This window comes from Ranitomeya variabilis, chromosome 2 (genome assembly GCF_051348905.1).
Source record: "Ranitomeya variabilis isolate aRanVar5 chromosome 2, aRanVar5.hap1, whole genome shotgun sequence".
Lineage (NCBI taxonomy): Eukaryota > Metazoa > Chordata > Amphibia > Anura > Dendrobatidae > Ranitomeya > Ranitomeya variabilis.
The window spans coordinates 165,023,160-165,045,582 of record NC_135233.1 but is presented as its reverse complement, the minus strand read 5'-3'; the positions used below and the strand labels follow the sequence as shown (position 1 = coordinate 165,045,582).

Below are 22,423 nucleotides of genomic sequence, written 5' to 3'. Positions count from 1 at the left end.
CACTTATTAAACCTGACAGGGCACACTTGTGAAGTGAAAACCATTCCCGGTGACTACCTCTTGAAGCTCATCAAGAGAATGCCAAGAGTGTGCAAAGCAGTCATCAAAGCAAAAGGTGGCTACCTCTCCCCTCTGTACCAGTCTGTCACTGTAAACGTGTTTACTGTAAACTATATCTGTAACTCCGTATGTAACCCCTTTCCCATGTACAGCACCATGGAATTAATGCTGCTATATAAATAAATAAATAATAATAATAATAACAATACTTTGAAGAACCTAGAATATAAGACATAATTTCAGTTGTTTCACACTTTTTTGTTAAGTCTATAATTCCACGTGTGTTAATTCATAGTTTTGATGCCTTCAGTGTGAATGTACAATTTTCAGTCATGAAAATACAGAAACATTTTTAAATGAGAAGATGTGTCCAAACTTTTGGTCTGTACTGTATATATAATATAAATATATATATATATATATATAATGCTAAGAGTGGCAGATCAATAAGAATGTTATTGATCACATGATAAATTAATTTAAGATAATCGCAAAAGAGCCCCATAAAAATGATTCTAAAATTTGTCAAAATATGCCAATAAAAATTAATACAATTAAATAGTAAATCACATCATCAAAAAAAGTAAACAAGGAAAATAGACACGTAAACTTGTGAGGAGAGAACACTCTCCAGTGGAAATAATATATGGTAAGTGCACAAATGCAAAAACTGGAACTAATGCATTTCATAAATAATCACATTAACCATGTGTGGTGAAAACATTCCATAATCAGAGCAATATAACGTGCATAAGTGGCAAAATATACTCATAAAGCTAATGCAGCATATAAAGTGCATACGATACCAACATGAAAATGCTGAATCAATTGAGGGGACAATGTACCTTTATGAACTGCTGAACTGCCAGTCCCAATAACGTGCACACCCTGACGCGCGTTTCGGAATAGATTCCTTTGTCAGTTGAAGTGTACCTACGATAAGAATTCCAGACCTCTCCATTCTTTGTATGTGGGAAAACTTGCAAAATCGACTGTGCATCAAATACTTTTTTTTCTCTTCTGTATAACTCGTATTCCTGTTGAGTAATCTATGTCACAAATACTCGTCATCTGAATTTCTTGTAGACTGTTACAGCTGTGTCAGAGGACAATGGCTCTACCTGTAGGTCGAGGGATGTTCACCTTATTTTCCCATCACCCAGTTCCAACAGAGCCGCTACCTATTCCAAAACTGAACCTCACAGGTTGGTTGCATTCATGCTCCTTTTGTGTATGTATGTATGTATGTATGTATGCATGCATGCATGTATGCATGTGTGTGGGTATATATAATATGTATAATGTGTATGTGTGTGTGTATATATATATATATATATATATATATATATATATATGTACTATATATTATAAGGAACCATTGGACTGTTGGTTGGCAAAGCTTTGCACATTAATTGAGGTATTTGATGGTGCTGTGTTCCAATTTTATATACCGTATATACTCGAGTATAAGCCAACCCGAGTATAAGCCGACCCCCCTAATTTTGCCACAAAAAACTGGGAAAACTTATTGACTCGAGTATAAGCCTAGGGTGGAAAATGCAGCAGGTACTGGTGAATTTCAAAATTAAAAATAGATACTCCATACCGTTCATTATGGCCCCATAGATGCTCCACATAAAGCTGTGCCATATATACAATGCTCTGCACCGTTGCCCCATAGATACTCCACATAAAGCTGTGCCATATATACAATGCTCTGCACCGTTGCCCCATAGCTGTGCCATATACAGGTCCTTCTCAAAAAATTAGCATATAGTGTTAAATTTCATTATTTACCATAATGTAATGATTACAATTAAACTTTCATATATTATAGATTCATTATCCACCAACTGAAATTTGTCAGGTCTTTTATTGTTTTAATACTGATGATTTTGGCCTACAACTCCTGATAACCCAAAAAACCTGTCTCAATAAATTAGCATATCAAGAAAAGGTTCTCTAAATGACCTATTACCCTAATCTTCTGAATCAACTAATTAACTCTAAACACATGCAAAAGATACCTGAGGCTTTTAAAAACTCCCTGCCTGGTTCATTACTCAAAACCCCCATCATGGGTAAGACTAGCGACCTGACAGATGTCAAGAAGGCCATCATTGACACCCTCAAGCAAGAGGGTAAGACCCAGAAAGAAATTTCTCAACAAATAGGCTGTTCCCAGAGTGCTGTATCAAGGCACCTCAATGGTAAGTCTGTTGGAAGGAAACAATGTGGCAGAAAACGCTGTACAACGAGAAGAGGTGACCGGACCCTGAGGAAGATTGTGGAGAAGGACCGATTCCAGACCTTGGGGAACCTGAGGAAGCAGTGGACTGAGTCTGGTGTGGAAAGGCGTGTGCAGGAAATGGGCTACAGGTGCCGCATTCCCCAGGTAAAGCCACTTTTGAACCATAAACAGCAGCAGAAGCGCCTGACCTGGGCTACAGAGAAGCAGCACTGGACTGTTGCTAAGTGGTCCCAAGTACTTTTTTCTGATGAAAGCAAATTTTGCATGTCATTCGGAAATCAAGGTGCCAGAGTCTGGAGGAAGACTGGGGAGAAGGAAATGCCAAAATGCCTGAAGTCCAGTGTCAAGTACCCACAGTCAGTGATGGTGTGGGGTGCCATGTCAGCTGCTGGTGTTGGTCCACTCTGTTTCATCAAGGGCAGGGTCAATGCAGCTAGCTATCAGGAGATTTTGGAGCACTTCATGCTTCCATCGGCTGAAATGCTTTATGGAGATGAAGATTTCATTTTTCAGCACGACCTGGCACCTGCTCACAGTGCCAAAACCACTGGTAAATGCTTTACTGACCATGGTATTACTGTGCTCAATTGGCCAGCCAAGTCTCCTGACCTGAACCCCATAGAGAATCTGTGGGATATTGTGAAGAGAAAGTTGAGAGACGCAAGACCCAACACTCTGGATGAGCTTAAGGCCGCTATTGAAGCATCCTGGGCCTCCATAACATCTCAGCAGTGTCACAGGCTGATTTCCTCCATGCCACGCCGCATTGAAGCAGTCATTTCTGCCAAAGGATTCCCGACAAAGTATTGAGTGCATAACTGAACATTATTATTTGATGGTTTTTTTGTTTGTTATTAAAAAACACTTTTATTTGATTGGACGGGTGAAATATGCTAATTTATTGAGACAGGTTTTTTGGGTTATCAGGAGTTGTAGGCCAAAATCATCAGTATTAAAACAATAAAAGACCTGACAAATTTCAGTTGGTGGATAATGAATCTATAATATATGAAAGTTTAATTGTAATCATTACATTATGGTAAATAATGAAATTTAACACTATATGCTAATTTTTTGAGAAGGACCTGTATATAGTGCTCTGCACCGTTGCCCCATAGCTGTGCCATATATATAGTGCTCTGCACCGTTGCCCCATAGCTGTGCCATATATATAGTGCTCTGCACCGTTGCCCCATAGCTGTGCCATATAGTGCTCTGCACCGTTGCCCCATAGCTGTGCCTTATAGTGCTCTGCACCGTTGCCCCATAGCTGTGCCATATAGTGCTCTGCACCGTTGCCCCATAGCTGTGCCATATAGTGCTCTGCACCGTTGCCCCATAGCTGTGCCATATAGTGCTCTGCACCGTTGCCCCATAGCTGTGCCATATAGTGCTCTGCACCGTTGCCCCATAGCTGTGCCATATAGTGCTCTGCACCGTTGCCCCATAGCTGTGCCATATAGTGCTCTGCACCGTCCATTATTGCCCCATAGCTGTGCCATATAGTGCTCTGCACCGTCCATTATTGCCCCATAGCTGTGCTGCTGCAATAAAATAATAAAACACATACTCACCTGTCTTGCTTGCAGCTCCTCGGCACCATCTTCCCGGCGTCTCTCCGCACTGACTGATCAGGCAGAGGGCGGTGCGCACACTATATGCGTCATCGCGCCCTCTGACCTGCACAGTCAGTGCGGAGAGACGCCGGGAAGATGGCGCGGCGCCCGGCGTGTGGAACAAGGACAGGTGAATATGTAATACTTACCTGCTCCCGGCGTCCCGCTCCTTCCCCCGGACAGCTGGTCTTCGGTGCCGCAGCCTCTTCCTCTATCAGCGGTCACCGACACCGCTGATTAGAGAAATGAATTATGCGGCTCCGCCCCTATGGGAGTGGAGTCCATATTCATTTCTCTAATGAGCGGTCCCACGTGACCGCTGAACAGGGGAAGAGGCTGCTGCACCGAAGACAGTGGGACAGGCAGGGGGAGCGCCAGGAACGCCGGAACTAAGTGAGTATGCCTCAGCGCCCTCTCCCCCTCACCCGCCGACCCTGCCACCGATCATGACTCGAGTATAAGCCGAGAGGGGCACTTTCAGCCCAAAAATTTGGGCTGAAAATCTCGGCTTATACTCGAGTATATATACGGTATATGTATATATATTTGTGTATGTGTACATGTATATACATGTGTATATAAATGTTTAACTGTTATATGTATATTTCAGTTAGGTAGTATAATAGATACAGCGATTAGAAAGCAGAAGAGGAGGGATTTCTTTAGAGTTTGAGAGTTTCAGACACGATATTTGTACAAAAATTTGTCGCTTTCTCTCTTACTTCCTGTATTAAAACGCTATGGAGCCGGTGCAAATTTTGTCATAAATGTTTAGCAGCTTTTCGCTGGTATTAATAACCCCTCCCATATTGTGTACTGACACTGTATAGAGATAGATTACATACATGTTTACTGTATATAATAAACTTAACATTTCTGTGTTTTGCTTTTTATTAACAGGGCGAGCTCCACCTAGAAATACAACTGTGGACCTGAATAGTGGAAATATTGATGTACCACCGAACATGGCTTGTTGGGCAAGCTTTCACAATGGTGTGGCCGCAGGCCTAAAAATTGCACCTGCCTCCCAGATAGACTCTGCTTGGATTGTTTACAACAAACCTAAAAATGCTGAGCTGGCTAATGAGTATGCTGGATTTCTTATGGCATTGGGTTTAAATGGACATCTCACCAAGCTAGCCACGCTGAACATACATGACTACTTAACAAAGGTATGATAACTGTGATCATATTTCTTAGTTACATGACTAGTTGTTAACGTCATATAATCAGAGTCTTGACACTCAGAGCTAGGCTAAGTGCACACTGTGTTTGTTCACGTAGAAATATGCTGGGAACTTGGTCAAATCCAATTTCTGGTAACGTTTTTCATAGTTCCCATTCAATCATCAAACAGAATATTCAGCCTTTGCTGTGCATGTTCTTTCCTATACATAAAACCACTACAGTAAAGATATATTACCAAGCTAGTTCCCTGTGTGTGTATATGGATTATGGCAAAGCCAGGTAGGACTGGGTTAAATCCTACTACTGCAGGTCTTAATTATATGCACCTGGCTAGCTAGAGTCAGGTGTGCGGCTGGTGAGTGACCAGCCAAAATGTGAGCTATAGATGGGCAAGAGACATGTCAGGGTCTCTATCTGAGTGGCAGCTGCATTGGTGAGCTAGGAAAACTGATCAGTCTGTGTGTTAGAGCTGCAGAGAACCGTGTGGAAGCTTCAGCCTGTCCAGTGTTAAATGTGCCCAGAGTTGAACACTTTTGTTTGGCGCTGGAAGCTGCTGGAGCTCGGGGTGAAGGGTATACAGAGACTGGTAGGATCATACCTTTTCTGTGTTTGAAGTTTTCTCCAGGAGAAAGGATTGTAGTTTGTATGGGTGAACCCACACTGATATATGTTCCCTACTAAATTAAATATTTGTTTTGCTGTGATACCTTTGTGCTCAGAAGTGGCTGTGGTTTTTTTTTTGTTTTGTTTTGAATCTCTTAGAGTTTCATGAAAACAATAAAACTGTACCTGTTTGGACCAAACTGCATTATCTGTGTGAATGCTACTAGTGATGAGCGAGTGTGCCTGTTACTTGACATTTCCGAGCATGCTCTGGTGTTCTCGGAGTATTTTGGCCATGCTCGTAGATTATGTTTGAGTCCCCGCAGCTGCATGATTTGTGGCTGTTAGGCTACTTTCACACTAGCGTCGTGCACTGCACGTCGCTATGTGACGTTGCAGCGCAGCGACGCATAGTGTGGAAGCGCCGCACAACGGGGGCAGCGGATGCTGTTTTACATCGCATCCGCTGCCCCATTGTCATGTGCGGGGAGGCGGGGGCTGAGTTCCGACCGCACATGCGCGGTCGGAAAAGACGTTACATGTAACGTTTTTTTGTGCCGACGGTCCGACGCAACCGTCGCATGACGGTTGTGACGTGTGGCACTGCGTCGCTAATTCAAGTCTATGGAGAAAAAACGCATCCTGGAAGCAATTTTGCAGGATGCGTTTTTTCTACAGAACGACGCATAGCGATGTGCAGTGCACGACGCTAGTGTGAAAGAGGCCTTAGACAACCGGAACACATGCAGGGATTGCCTGTTTGTTAGGGAATCTCCACATGTATTCAGGCTGTCTAGCAGCCGCAAATCATGCAGCTGCGGGGACACAAACATAATCTACGAGCATGCCCAAGATACTCAGAGAATATCCGAGCATGCTCAGAAATCTCCAGTAAGGAGCACACTCGCTCATCACTAAATGCAACCTAATGACTACCTGAAAGAATGAATCCCTGCAGTATACAGTTCCTTGAAAAAGTATTCATACCCCTTGAAGTTCCACATTTTTTCACGTTACACCCACAAACCTAATTGTATTTTATTGGGATTTTATGTGATATACCAACACAAAGTAGCAAGTATTTGTGAAGTGTAAAACAAATGATACACGGTTGTCTAAGTATTTTAAAAATCCAAATCTGAAAATTGTGACGTGCATTTGTATTCAGCCCCTACCCAAGTCAGTACTTTGTAGGACCATCTTTTGCTGCAATGAGTACTCAGGTATGTCTCAACCAGCTTTGCACATCTAGAGATTAGACTTTTTACCCTTTCCTCTTTGCAAACCAGCTCTAGCTCAGTGAGATTGGATGGAGAGCATCTATGAACAGCAAAAGTCATGTCAGAGATTCTCAACAGGATTTAGGTCTGGACTATGACTGGGGAATTCACATACATGCATATGCTTTGATTTTAACCCTTCCATTGTAGCTCTGGCAGTATATTTAAGGTTATTGTGAACCTATGCCCCCGTCTCAAGTCTTTTGTGGCATCCAACAGGTTTTCCTCCAGGATTGCGCTGTATTTAGCTCCATCCATCTTCCCATCAACAATTCTTACTAGCTTCCCCTATCACTGCTGAAGAAAAGGATCCCCACAGCATGTTTTCATGATGATGTGCAGTCTTAGCTTTACACCACTCATAGCAGTTTGCATTTAGCCCCCAAAATTCTAGTTTGGTCTCAACTGACCAGAGCACCTTCTTCCATTTGTTAGCTGTGTCCCCTGCATGGCTTTTTGCATACTCAATTGGGACTTCTTATGGCTTGCTTTCAAGAATGGCTTTCTTCTTCCACTCCTCCATAAAGGCCAGATTTGTGGAATATGTGTCTAGTAGTTGTCCTGTAGACAGACAGATGCTCCCACCTGAGCTGTGCATCAACTCCTCCAGAGTGACCTTGGGCCTCTTGGCTTCTTCTCAAGTGCTCTCCTTGTTTGTGGTGTCAGATTAGGTGGACAACCATGTCTTGGTAGGTTTGCAGTTGTGCTATACCTGTAGTTATATTGGGAATAAATTATACACAGCGGGACTCAATTTAATAATTAGGTGACTTCTGGAGGCAATTAATCACTCAGGATTTTATTTAGGGTTCTCAAATTACACAGGGCTGATTGCAAAAGTATATAACAATTTTCAGATTTATGTTTTTTAAATAATTAGGAAACCATTCATTTTCTTTACACTTCACAAATACTTGCTTCTTTATGTTGGTATATTACATAAAATCCCCCAAAAATATATTTAGGTTTGTGGGTGTAACGTAAAAAAAAATGTAGAAAAGCTCAAGGGGTATAAATACTTCAAGGCACTGTGCTTAGTGCCTTGAAAATGTATTCATACCCTGTGAACTTTTCCACATTTTTTTCACATTGTACCCACAATCTTTTTTTCCAGTTGTGTTTTTCATGTGATATACAAACAAAAAGTAGCAAGTACAAAGGAACTGATGCACATAAGTAGAAATAATAATAATAAATAGTAATTATTTTATTTATTAATAGTAATAAAAAAAATTAGTGTCTTTATTTGAATGATTAATATAGAGGTAATTGTTGTGACATCTTATCAGTATAGTTGGGGTATGGAAGGTGCAAAAATATAATAAACTGGATGCGTTTCAAACACTTGGTGTGTTCTTAAATTGAACCTGTCAGCAGGATGTTGCTAAGTAAACTGCATGCATTGTCAGGTTGGTAGTGTTATACTGATTATAATGATACCTGGGGGAAGAAATCCATCTTGTGGTTCTTGTGTAATCAGTGAGCACAGGGAGCAGATAGCTGAGCAGCACGCTTGCTTCAGGCGCTTCCCGCGTGCACCCAAGTCTGTGAAGCAGGACGATCTCACCCGGAGGTCAGACCTGTTAGTGCGGGGGTGAGTAATCACTGACATGCTTCTGTGCTGCTTTCAGGAATCTGTTCCCTGCACTGTCTGACTTGTGTGAGGTGAGTGCAGGGAAAATAGATTGTGCACACTGGGGGTGGGGAGTTGTGGGGGACCTGTTATGATGACAGGTAGTGCGCATGCTCTGCCAGCTGATCAGCCACTGTGTGGACAGAAAACGCCAGAGAGCATACTTCAGCATCATTTTTAATAACTAAATAGCAAAACATTTATTTCCACCTTTTCTGCTTGAATATATGTATTCTTTATGGTTGCACGATTTCTTTAAAGGTATCAGTCAACAGGGGGCTGGATACAAATGCACAATTTTCAGATTTACATTTTTAAAATACCTTATATACCCGTGTATAAGCCGAGTTTTTCAGCACATTTTTGTACTGAAAATGCCCCCCTCGGCTTATACATAAGTCACTGTCCCAGAAAGATGGACAGGGAGCAGCAGGTCACAGAGGCAGGAGCCGGCGGCTGTAACTGTGGCCGCTGCTGAAGAGCAATGAATATTCATATTTCTCTTGTAGCGCGCGCAGTTACAGCCGCAACCTACATACCTTCCCTGCGCGCCTTCGCTGCATCTCTTTTCGGTGCCAGTCTTCTGGCCAAGCAATCATTTGTCCCCCGCACATTAAGGTAATGAATATTCACCCTTCTCCACTCCCATATGCTTGGAGTGAATATCCCTTACTTTAATGAGCAGGGACATGTGATCGCTCTACTGGAAGAGCTTCTAGCCCAGAACGAGATGCAGCAAGGGCGTGCAGGGAAGGTAAGTAGGATGTGTTTGTTTTGTTTTTTTAAGAAGCCATGCATACAGGGATGGGGAGCCATGCATACCAGGATAGGGATGAGGGGACAAAGCATACTCTGCTTATACTGGAGTCAATAAGTTTTCCCAGTTTTTCGAGGCAAAATTAGGTGCCTCGGCTTATACTCGGATCGACTTATACTCTAGTATATGCGGTGTCTAATTTTCTTTACACTTCACAGATACTTACTACTTTTATGTTTGGTATGGCACATAAAACCTCAGTAAAATACATTTAAGTTTGTGGATGTAACTTGAAAACTTTTGGAAACTTTTTGGATACTTTTTCAAGACACTGTATATAATTTATATATATAAAAAAAAACTATAGCCCTAAAACATAGTATGCTCTTAGCCATATTTATCCATGCACCTAACCTATATTAATTATTTTAAATAACCTTGTTAAAAATTTAAAAGACGGTTACTGTTTAATTTTTATTTCATAAATCAATAGGACACATGAAAATAAGAAACTTTGTATTATTAATTATTAGAGAAAGCTGTTCTTTCTCTATCAGGTCTGATGGATCTTTCTCAAAATTCTCACTTCCTGGGTAAACTCTATCCATTGAAGACAGATCTGCACATTACTGAGACAGGAGATGACAGGAGAAGAAAATAGCAGACTTCTCTCAGATATAGTACAAAGTTTCTTACTTTCATGTGTGCTATTGGTTTATGGAATTAAAACGACGTTGACTCTTTAAACATTTTCGCATCAGTTGTTGTATTAGAAATGTGATCTACACACAGGGCATTTTAAATGGGTTCTTAACAATTATGCTTGGAGATTTCTATTTTCTTTTTCTGTAAGGGTCATGAGATGACAAGTATTGGACTTCTGCTTGGGGTTTCGGCAGCCAAACTTGGTACAATGGACATCTCCATTACACGACTTCTTAGCATTCACATCCCTGCTCTCCTACCTCCTACTTCCACGGAGCTGGATGTGCCGCATAATGTGCAGGTGGCTGCAGTGATTGGCATTGGAATGGTGTACCAGGGAACGGCACATCGACATATTGCTGAAGTTTTGCTGGCTGAAATAGGTAAAATATCCACTTCAAATGGGGAATATTATCTTCAATTTATTATATTACTACACTGTATGATTTCCGCCATGCTGAAAATGCCGGATACAAGGTATACAGTGGCCAGAGAATGGTGGTGTATTTATGTACTCACACATGGTGGTGTATTTGTGTACTCCCACAGGACAGCTTATTCTGAAAAATTGCTTACACGTATGGTTGCTCTTTAAAGGCATTCTGTCAGCTGGATTTCACACCCCAAACTTTTTATATGTGCATGTAACTCTTTTAAAGACAAGCCCAGAAATACCTCTACATGGCCAGTCCGTTACTGAGACACCAGCGTCTGATTTCATGTACAAATAAGGCTGAAGGATTTTGATAAATCTCCATCCTCTATTCCCCACCTAGTGCCACCTCCTTCTGCTTGCCTGACTGCTCCTATACCTGAAGTCACACAGCACAGGAGCCGCCAGTCAGGCAGGAATAGGCGTCGCTGGGTGGGAAATAGAGCTGGAGTGACAGTGGCTGGCATATCAATACAAACTGATTTCTCAGTAACGGAGGAACGGATTGTCTTACGCACAGGTATTCCTGGATTTGTCTTTGAAAGAGCTACATGCACATATAAATATTTTGAGGTGTAATATCCTGCTGACAGACTTTCTTTAAAATAATAGACAGAGGTAGATTCTCACTCTCCCTGGGTCCAGCACTGAGTCTCCGCTGCTGCTTGGGCCTCTGAGGTTTTGCTGCAGCGGTGACGTCACGTCGACAGCATACATCTCTGCTGTAGCCAATCACTGAGCGCAGCGGCTCATGCCATTAACCTCGGCACAGCCACTGAGCCCACTGGTTGACAAAAGCAGCAATATACACTTTGGACGCGACATCGCTGTAATTAGGCTATGTGCACACGTTCAGGTTTTTTCACGTTTTTTTTCGCGATAAAAACGCTATAAAAACTCATTAAAAATGCATACATTATGCATCCTATCATTTAGAATGCATTCTGCATGTTTTATGCACATGGTGCTTTTTTTTCTGCAAAAAAAGCATCGCGGTAAAAAAAGCAGCATGTTCATTAATTTTGCGGATTTTCCACGTTTTTCACGCAATTCTATGCATTTGGAAAAAAACGCACAAAAAACGGGTCAAAAACGCGGTTTTCTGGCAGAAATGTCCGGTTTTTGTCAGGAAAATTTCTGCAAGAAATCCTGACGTGTGCACATAGCCTTAATAGTGGTAATAATAATCTTTATATAGTGGCAACATATTCCGCAGCGTTTTACAATTCTTTTGCAACCCGAGCCTGAGCAGAGGTGTTTTGGCTGCATGGTTCTCAGTCCAGTGTCTTCTGCCGGCTTCTCTTCGCACTCGCAGCTCTGCTCACAGAGACACACTCTTTGGCTTGTCTTAGCTAGTCTTAGGCCCTCCTAGCATATAACCGTTCTCAGCCTGGCCTGGAGTTTTTCTGTCTGACTTGCTTTTGAAATGAAGTATTGATGAATAGGATAATTGTCTTGATTTAGGTGTGAGCTCCTTTTTACCTTCATGGGTCCTTTTTTTGAATAATAATTTGAGAGAAAAAAAATGTATTGCTTTTCCTAATCTTTACAGTTTGCCTGTCGATAGACATGAGATTCTTTTCTGCAGATTCACAGATCCATTTTATTTTAGTTGAATGTTTGTTTGATAAATCTAATTCTTGAATTGTTATTCCCATCTCCAAGATCCTATCCCAATATGTAGTATGTGTAGTAATAATAATTATCGCAGATACCTCCAATTCTAAATGTAGTGTAATTCTTCAGATTCACTATGTCTCTTACCTCATGTGAATGGCATTGCAGCAGCTGGGGGGTGTCCATGGTTACGACCACTGAAAGCTAACTAACTGTCACTATGAGTGGTAGTAACCATGGATACCTAAGCTACTGCAGTGCCCTGTACATGGGGTTAGCGACCTGGCGAATCAGAAGAATTACACATTTCTAATTTGTAGTATTTGCTGATATTAATATTACTTTTACTACATATTGGGATAGGATCTTCTTGGAGATGGGAATACTTTTTTAAATCTACCAAAAAGCTCAGATTGCAAGCGGATTCCGCCAAAATCACCTGGATCTGTTGACTGTCTGAGGATAAACATCCCATGCCTATGGCCAGCTTTTTTTCTTTATTACTTTATTTATTATATACTCTTGTATAAGTCGACCCGAGTATAAGCCGAGCAACCTAATTTTGCCTAGAAAAACTAGGAAAACGTATTTACTCGAGTATAAGCCGGGTATGCATTGTTCCCTAATCCCTATTTTAGTATGCATGGCTCTTTATTCCCATCCTTGTATGCATGGCTCTTTATTCCCATCCTTGTATGCATGGCTCCTTATTCCCTTCCTTGTATGCATGGCTCCTTATCCACATCCTTGTATGCATGACTCCTTATTCCCATCCTTGTATGCGTGGCTCCTTATTCCCATCCTTGTAAGCGTGGCTCCTTATTCCCTTCCTTGTATGCATGGCTCTTTATTCCCATCCTTGTATGCATGGCTCCTTATTCCCTTCCTTGTATGCATGGCTCTTTATTCCCATCCTTGTATGCGTGGCTCCTTATTCCCATCCTTGTAAGCGTGGCTCTTTATTTCCATCCTTGTATGCATGGCTCCTTATTCCCTTCCTTGTATGCGTGGCTCCTTATTCCCATCCTTGTAAGCGTGGTTCCTCATCCCCGTCCTTGTATGTATGGCCCCCATAAGAAAACCATTTAAAAAAATCAAAACCTCCTACTTACCTTCCCTGCACGCCCTTGCAGCATCTCGTTTTGGCTTACAGCAACTCCTTTGGCCCGGCGATCACGTGTCCCCACTCATTAAGCTAATGAATATTCATCTCTCTCCAGCCTATGGGAGTGGAAAGAGGTGACTATTCATTACCTTAATGAGCGGGTACCCGTTGGAGCGCGGCGGCTGCTGCTGTAACTGCGTGCGCTATAAGAGAAATGAATATTCATTGCCAGTGCAGTGAATATTAATTTCTTATTAGCAGCGGCACAGGCTTTAGCCGCAGACGCCAGCTTCTGCCTCCTGTGACCCGCTGCCCCACCTCTCCCCCTCCCCCACCATAAACTGGGACAATGACTCGTGTATAAGCCGAGGGGGACATTTTTAGCAGAAAAAATGTGCTGTGAAACTCTGCTTATACACAAGTATATACGGTACTTTAAATCCGTATCAATACTATACCTTATTATATTTTTAATATTGAGTGTATTTTTTGAGATGCCTTGATGTATAAGTCAGAAGATAATCACAGTGGTTTAATGTTTGGTGTGTTTGGGTTTGTTTGTTTTTTTTATTCCTGATGCCTGAATTTTTCTTTAGGTCGTCCCCCAGGACCTGAAATGGAATACTGTACAGATCGCGAGTCTTATTCATTGGCAGCTGGTCTGGCATTGGGTATGGTCTGCCTAGGGGTAAGTCTTCAATGTGAATAAAGCTTTATGACAATCTTAATTGTTCCTATACAGTATCAGGGTATGTTCACCGTAGTGTTGGCCAGAAAAAACGCTGCATAAAATGCATGCGTTTTTGGTAAATTTTCACTTATTGCTTATTTCCATTCATTTGAGTGGGTGGAAAATAAGTATTGAAATGCTGTAGATTTTGGGGGAAAAAATTGACGGTTTAAAGCTGCATGAAAAAAAATCGCAGAATGCAGATATCTCATTCACTTTGCTGGTTTTGTAAAATGCTGTGTTTTTTTCAGAATATACAACGTAAACACGCCCTTATGGTTATTTTACAGTGATGTGTGTTTTGTTGATTGGATTTATAGTTTTCTACTAGCACAGATTTTAAAGCGTTTTTATTTTGGGGGTGGTGGGGGGCTTTTGGATATTTTCTACTTGTTAGAAGATTGACGTGACAATTGGCTGCTCAAAGTGCAATCTGTTGAGTTCTGGCAGTAAAATTCAAGTGTTTGTCCAGGGTTACTATAACTTGATAGGTCCTCAACCACAGACACCCCCCACCATAAGCTGTTTTCAGCTACAGTGGTGGCTAGATGTGAATGGTGAATGAAGCCCAACAGCAATGCCTCGTTCACCGTTCCCAGGTATTGCAACTCCTCTGCTATTCATGTCAGTTTGCTAAAATGGGTGTTCCACACTTAATCAACACCTTGCAATTGGAGACATGTTGTGGTTAAATTGACTTCCTTGTCCATGTCACTGGAGGATGAAGAGGCCCTGGGTTATAGCTTCCTTCACTTGGAGTCAGACAGTGAGTAGTTATGTGTTTGCTCCTTCCATCAGATAGACCACTCTTTCAAGCACTGAGCTAATCTGTTTAGTTTATTTTCTGAAGAAAGCAGGCTAACCTGATTATGTGTTATTTTAGTTTATTTTATTTTCTTCCCCTCTAAGGGTACCGTTACACTAAACGATTTACCAACGATCACGACCAGCGATATGACCTGGCCGTGATCGTTGGTAAGTCGTTGTGTGGTCGCTGGAGAGCTGTCACACAGACAGCTCTCCAGCGACCAACGATGCCGAAGTCCCCGGGTAACCAGGGTAAACATCGGGTTACTAAGCGCAGGGCCGCGCTTAGTAACCCGATGTTTACCCTGGTTACCATTGTAAATGTAAAAAAAACAAAAACACTACATACTCACTTTCTGATGTCTGTCACGTCCCTCGCCATCAGCTTCCCGCACTGACTATGTCAGTGCCTGCCGTAAAGCACAGCACAGCGGTGACGTCACTGCTGTGCTCTGCTTTTACTTTACGGCCGGCACTCACAGTCAGCAAATTATCTCAGCAAATTGGAATAATTAACAATAAACACCTGCAAAGGCTTCCTAAGCGTTTATAAAGGTCCCTTAGTCTTCAACAGGAGGCTCCGCAATTATGGGGAAGACTGCTGACTTGACAGATGTCCAGAAAGCAGTCATTGACACACTCCACAAGGAGGGTAAGCCACAAAAGGTCATTGCTAAAGAAGCTGGCTGTTCAGAGTGCTGTATCCAAGCATATTAATGGAAAGTTGAGTGGAAGGAAAAAGTGTGGTAGAAAAAGGTGCACAAGCAAGCGGGATAACTGCAGCCTTGAAAGGATTGTTAGGAAAAGGCCATTTAAAAATTTGGGGGATATTCACAAGGAGTGGACTGCTGCTGGAGTCATTGCTTCAAGAGCCACCACACACAGACGTATCCAGGACATTGGCTACAAGTGTCGCATTCCTCGTGTCAAGGCACCATTGCTCCCCATGACCATTAGACAACGCTAGAAGAGTCTTACCTGGGCCAAGGAGAAAAAGAACTGGACTGTTGCTCAGTGGTCCAAGGTGTTTTTTTCAGATGAAAGTAAATTTTGCATTTTGTTTGGAAATCAAAGTCCCAAAGTCTGGAGGAAGAGTGGAGAGGCACACAATCCAAGCTGCTTGAGGTCTAGTGTGAAGTTTCCATAATCAGTGATGGTTTGTGGAGCCATGTCATCTGCTGGTGTAGGTCTACTGTGTTTTATCAAGATCAAAGTCAGCGCAGCAGTATTCCAGGAAATTTTAAAGCACTTCATTCTTCTCTCTCCTGACAAGCTTTTTGGAGATGGAAATTTAATTTTCCAGCAGGATTTGGCCCCTGTCCACACTGCCAAAAGTACCAATACCTGGTTTAAAAACAACAGTATTGCTTGATTGGCCAACAAACTCGCCTGACCTTAACCCCATAGAGAATCTATGGGGTGTTGTAAAGAGGAAGATGAGAGATACCAGACCCAACAATGCAGAGAAGCTGAAGGCTGCTATCAAAGCAACCTGGGCTTCCATAACACCTCAGCAGTGCCACAGGTTGATCGCCTCCATGCCATGCCGCATTGATGCAGTAATTGATGCAAAGGAGCTCCGACCAAGTATTGAGTGCATTTGCTGAACATACATTTCAGTAAGCCTACATTTTGGATTTTAAAATCATTTTTCAAGCTGGTGTTATAAAGTATTCTAATTTACTGAGATAATGACTTTTGGGTTTTCATTGGCTGTAAGCCATAATCGTCAACATTAACAGAAAAACACTTGAAGTAGATCACTCTGTAATGACTCTATATAATATGAGTTTCACTTTTTGTATTGAAGAACTGAAATAAATTAACTTTTCAATGATATTCTAATTTTGTGAGAAGCACCTGTAACACCTGTGCTTCCAGCCAGCTATAGTGTCAGCCATTGTAGTCAACCCCACTATTTCAGCATACTCTCCAAACCTAGGGGGAACGTTGCTGAAGGGGATGAAATGGCTTTTTCTTTAGAAAAGCAGAATAGAAGAACATAGAGACTGTGTGAGTATTACAGGACAAGGAGGGAAAATCACTATGTTTGGATTCTCATGAATTCTCTGCCACTCAATGGCTGCTTCTGCCTGCTTTCTTTACCTTCTCAGTCTGGCAACACAGATTTCAGCTGGTTAACTTACTGAATGGAAACCGCTCTCCAGGGTGCTCACACAAGCTCCCTATCCAGTCCATAGCAAACATTTCCATTGAACCTGTATAGCATGGCCACCAGAGCAACGTCTTCATAGAACTGATATAAAAAATCCCATTGGGGCAAAATCTGTGTAGAATACATATGTCATGCCCTTCAGGGCAACATCTACATAAAACCTGCATGTCATTCTCACCTGAGCAATAGCTGACGAACTGTTATATAATGCTTACTAAGGCAACATCTGTATATAACCTTTAGGGCAAAATCCGTGTTGGTTCTTTATGTTCTGCCCACCAAGGCAAAATCTCTCTAACCTGCCCACCAGAGCTGTACCTCCATGTGATCTTATGCTCTGCCCAAACCAGTGTGGCACATATTATTCTGCACACCAGAGCACATTATAGTTCTACCCATATACCAATACCAACCTAAACCCATTTATTGCAGGGTGTACTTCTTTCTTGTTTGTATATCACCTTAACAGTATTACAGGTAAAACTCCTGGCAGGCTAGGCAGGACACCAGAATCTATCTGATTCTGGCTCCTCTGGCTGTAGGCCATGGAGCAGTACAGTGTCATGCTGGCTATGGATGTGGTTCTGCAGTGCTAGGGTCCTGGTGTATCCTACTGGGGGTAATATCTGCGTAGAACTTTGTATATTTACTTGCAAGTGGACCATCTAACTGAACTAAGGCACATCATATTACAACACTTTCCTCCTTTCAAGCCTCCTCCACACATGAGAACCAGTTTTTAGTTTGAGCTCCTAGACTCAGGAGAAGGTCGACAGTTGTTCTATGGCTCAGTCTAAGGTTGACAACTTTTATGACTGTGCGTTAGAGCTTGCAGGAACAGGTAAAAGTATCTTTTAATTTTCCTGGCCCTTCTCTCTGTTAAGACAGCTGTTTTTTTGCCTATTATAGTGTTTCATCCTTCCAGGATTAAGGCAATCAAATTATTGGCAAATCTTTCTTGTGGGCATAATACGGTAGTTGGAATGGTTGCTTGTATAACATTCTTTTTCTCTGGATTTATTTGCGTACTCGTGGCCATATCTCGGCTATATTTCCAGGCACCCTTACAAGAAGCCAGATTTCTACCTGTTCATTATCATAGAGGACTCTGGTTCAAGTGGTAGGCATAGAATATAGCCTTTGGAAATTCTTATTCATCTTTGCTCAGGCTGTCTTCTTGAAAGGTTTTGATAAATTGAACATTTTTTCAGCTATTTTCCTCAAGAGCTTACCATGTCCCCCTGATCCTCCCTGGATGAAACTCATGGTCATATCCGTTGGCCATCAGGTTCCATTTTACATGGGAGCCAAGCAGCTCAGGTACCATAGATCCCAGATTGATTAATTCTGGTCCATAGATAAAAACAATTCTGGGAACTTTGCAGTTTCCTGTGGTCACCACTTAGCAATCATTTCCATTACTCTTCAGTTGCACATCTTTTGGCATGTATGCATTCTAGTTTTCTTCTCTCTTTGGACTCTCTTTTTTTATGTTTTCATGCTTCCATCAAAGGTCTCAAAATCCTTATTTAGTAACGTGGCAGTTGGTGTCATCACACCAGAAATCTGTTATTTTTTTTTAACACGTGATCCAATCTCTGAATAGGACCTAGGAAGAAGTTTGAATGTCCTCTTCCTCTTGAATTCACTATATAATGTGCATGTCATTACATACTGGTATAAATGATGAAAACCCAGTCATCATCTCTCCTTGGAAGCCAGTTGACATACAGTGGGGTTGGGGGCCCCGATCTGCACAGGGACTCACCGTGAGATTCCCCTGCTATCCTATGGGCCAGTTCTAGACTGAATATGTGTGTCTGTATTTTTTTCAGAGGGGCAGAGTGTGTGTGTTTTGCCAGTCTTTTGTGATGTCTGCTTCAGCCCCAGGTTAAATTGCCATGTTGGCACTTTGTGATACATACGTGGGTGTTGGGTTGCGGTTTAGGCACTCTATATCTACAAGGTTTGCTATCACTGATCTAGGTCTTCTACTGCTGCTAGCTACAAATGGATTAGGTCTGTGGCTGCAGATGGGTACAGCTAATGAGGGGAGCAAACACTAATCTATCCTAGTTACAGCAGCTATAACCCAAGGTTTCTGTCCCACAATAAACAGGACGATAAAAGGATTTTATGGTAAGCAATGAAAGAAATCCACTTTTTATTGTTCATCTTCATGATACAGCATACGATGGTACATGCCCTGATATCTTTTTATAGTAGTTATAGGTAGACAGCGGTCATAAGGATTATAATGCGTCCATGCACATGAGCTCTAATTGTGCATTATCTGTGTTTTACTACTGTGTATTTGATAGGTGTGGTTAATATTTTTGTCATATTTAATCATAACTTTTGTATGTGTCCCTCTTGCAGCATGGAAGCAATTTGATTGGTATGTCTGACTTGAATGTTCCAGAACAGCTGTACCAATATATGGTAGGAGGACACAAGCGTTCACAAGTGGGGGTTAACCGGGAAAAACACAAGTCCCCAAGTTATCAGATCAAGGTAACTGAATGTCTGATGAGGTACCCAGGGTTGCCTCAGCATAATTCTCATAAGAGGATTTATTTTTCTTCTTATTCATGGTTTATTGCATAAATTGATCTTTTATTTATGTATGTTATATTTTATAGTGTGCTCATCTCCTTACGGTTTTAATCCTTCCTGTTAAAAAGGGCCTGTCACAATAAAAATACAGTCCATTCTGCAGGCACCATGTTATAGAGCAGGGGAGTTGATTAGACTGATACATAGTTTTGTGAAAAAAGTTTCAGTATTACCTGTGATTTATTCATTTAATTCTCTGTTTTTATGCTTTTTGGTCTGTTGATCTGCTTTCTATGTATCTCTGCATACGGAAATAACTGTCAATTACTGATGGGACCGCCCGCTGGACAAAACAGCAGAGGTGTAAATAATGAAAACACAGGATACTCTGAATTTTTTTCACAAAATTATATATTAATCTGCTCAGCTATCCCTGTTCTATAATATGTACCTATATCTATTATAGCATTATAATATTCATATTATCTATTGCAGACCTGGTTGATTTCTCACTCTCACTGTCGGTGCTACTTAATCACATACTTACGGTGGAGCGAAAGTATTCACCCCCTTGGCTTTTTACCTATTTTATTACATTAAAACCTGTGTTTAAATATTTTTTGCAATCTGGTTTATGTGTGATGCATCAACACTAAATAGTCTATGTTAGTGAAGTGAGAAAAACATAGAGATAAATTAAATGTATGCGATCAAATGGCTAAAAACTGGCATGTGCATATGTATTCACCCCTTTTGCTATGATGCCCCTAAAAATTTCTGGTGCAAGCAGTTATCGTCATAAGTGCCATGCTTAGTGAAAGGAAGTTTCAAGTGTCAGTGTCTGACAGTATATTCACACCTTTTCTGAAAGGCCACAGAGGCTGCAACACCATTAAGCAAGAGGTACCACTAACCAAATAACACCATGAAGACCAAGGAGATCTGCAAACAAGTCAGGGACAATGTTGTTGAGAAGTACAAGTCAGTTGGGTTCTAAAAAAAAAAAAAAAATATCCCAATTGCTGATGATCCCACCGGAGCGCCATCAAATCCATTATCATCAAATGGAAAGAACATAGTACCACAACAAACCTGCCGAGAGAGGGCCGGCTACCATAACGCTCAGCCCGGGCAAGGAGGGCATTAATCAGAGAGGCAGAAAAGATACCAAAGGTAACCCTGAAGGAGCTGCAGAGTTCCGAAGCAGAGACTGGAGTATCTGTCGGGAAAACCACAATAAGTCGTACACTCCATAGAGTTGGCCTTTATGGAAGAGTGGGCAGAAAAAAGCCTTTACTTGCACACAAAAATTGTACGGCTCATTTTGAGTTTTCCAGAAGATGTGGGAGACTCTTAAATGTACGGAGGAAGATGCTGTGTTCAGATGAGACCAAAATTGAGCTTTTTGGATACATATACACACACTGGGGAAAATAAGTATTTAATACACTGCAGATTTTGCAAGTTTTCCCACCTACAAAGAATAAAGAGGTCTGTAAGTTTTGTCCTAGGTACACTTCAACTGTGAGGGACAGAATCTAAAAGTAAAAAACAGAGAATGAATGACATTGTATCATTTTTACATAATGATTTTTCATTTTATTGCATGAAATAAATATTTGCTCATCTACCAACCAGCAAGAATTGTGGCTCTCACAGACCTGTTAATTTTTCTTTAAGAATCCCTCCTACTCTGCACTCATTACCTGTATTAATTGCACCTGTTTGATCTTGTTACATGTGTAAAAGACAACTGTCCACACACTCAATCAATCACACTCCAACCTCTCCACCATGGCTACAAGTAAAAAAAACTGTCTAAGAACACCAGGGACTAAATTATAGACCTGCACAAGGCTGGGATGGGCTACAAGACAATAGACAAGCAGCTTGGTGAGGAGGCAACAACTGTTAGTACAATTATTAGAAAATGGATGAAACACATGATGACTGTCAATCTTCCTCGGTCTTGGGCTCCATGCAAAATCTCACCTTGTGGGGTAAGGATGATTCTGAGAAATGTCAGGAATCAGCCCAGAACTACCCGAGAGGACCTGGCCAATGACCTAAAGAGAGCTGGAATCACAGTCTCAAACATTACCATTAGTAGTGCACTATGCATGCATGGTCCCCCTGCTCACGCCAGCATATATCAAGGCCCATTTGACATTCACCAATGACCCTCTGGATGATCTAGAGGAGGCATGAGAGAAGGTCATGTGGTCAGATGAGACCAAAATTGAACTTTTTGGTATCAACTCCTCTTGCCATGTTTGGAGGAAGACGAAGGATGAATACAACCCCAAGAACACTGTCCCAACCATGAAGAATGGTGGGGGGGAACATCATATTTTGGGGGTGCTTTTCTGCAAAGAGGACAGGACAACTGCAGGGGTCATGTATTGCGAGATTTATGGAAGAGAGAATGGATGGGGTCATGTATTGCTAGATTGTGGCCTACAACCTCCTTCCCTCAGTAAGAGCATTGAAAATGGCTCGTAGCTGGGTCTTCAAGCATGACAGTAGCCCGAAACACACAGCCAGGATAACTAATTAGTGGCTCTGTAAGAAGCATTTCAAAGTCCTCTGGTGGCCTAGCCAGTCTTCAGATCTTCAGACCTGAACCTGACAGTCTTTGGAGGGAGCGGAAACTCAATGTTGCCCAGCAACAGCCCCGAAACCTGAATGGTCTGGAGAAGTTCTTTATGGAGGATTGGGCCAAAATCCCTGATGCTGTGTGTGCAAACTTGGTCAAGAGCGACAGGACACATCTGACCTCTGAAATTGCAAACAAAGGTTTCCCAAATATTAATTTCTGTTTTTCTATTGTATCAAATACTTATTTTAAGCAATAAAATGCAAATTAATTATGTATGTGTGTGATTTTCTGGATTTTTTTTTTTAAG

The 22,423-nt window shown here is 41.6% G+C and overlaps 1 protein-coding gene across 1 annotated transcript in view; it reads left to right on the top strand.

Annotated features, from left to right (window-relative positions):
* The window catches only part of ANAPC1 (anaphase promoting complex subunit 1), a 258,672-nt gene that overhangs the window by 167,806 nt on the left and 68,443 nt on the right, over positions 1–22,423 (top strand). Inside the window, exons 26-30 of the mRNA XM_077283141.1 lie at positions 1,147–1,265; positions 4,828–5,099; positions 10,242–10,476; positions 13,845–13,936; positions 19,341–19,475. Coding sequence (XP_077139256.1) covers positions 1,147–1,265; positions 4,828–5,099; positions 10,242–10,476; positions 13,845–13,936; positions 19,341–19,475 — 853 coding nt within the window. The remainder of the gene's footprint in view (positions 1–1,146; positions 1,266–4,827; positions 5,100–10,241; positions 10,477–13,844; positions 13,937–19,340; positions 19,476–22,423) is intronic.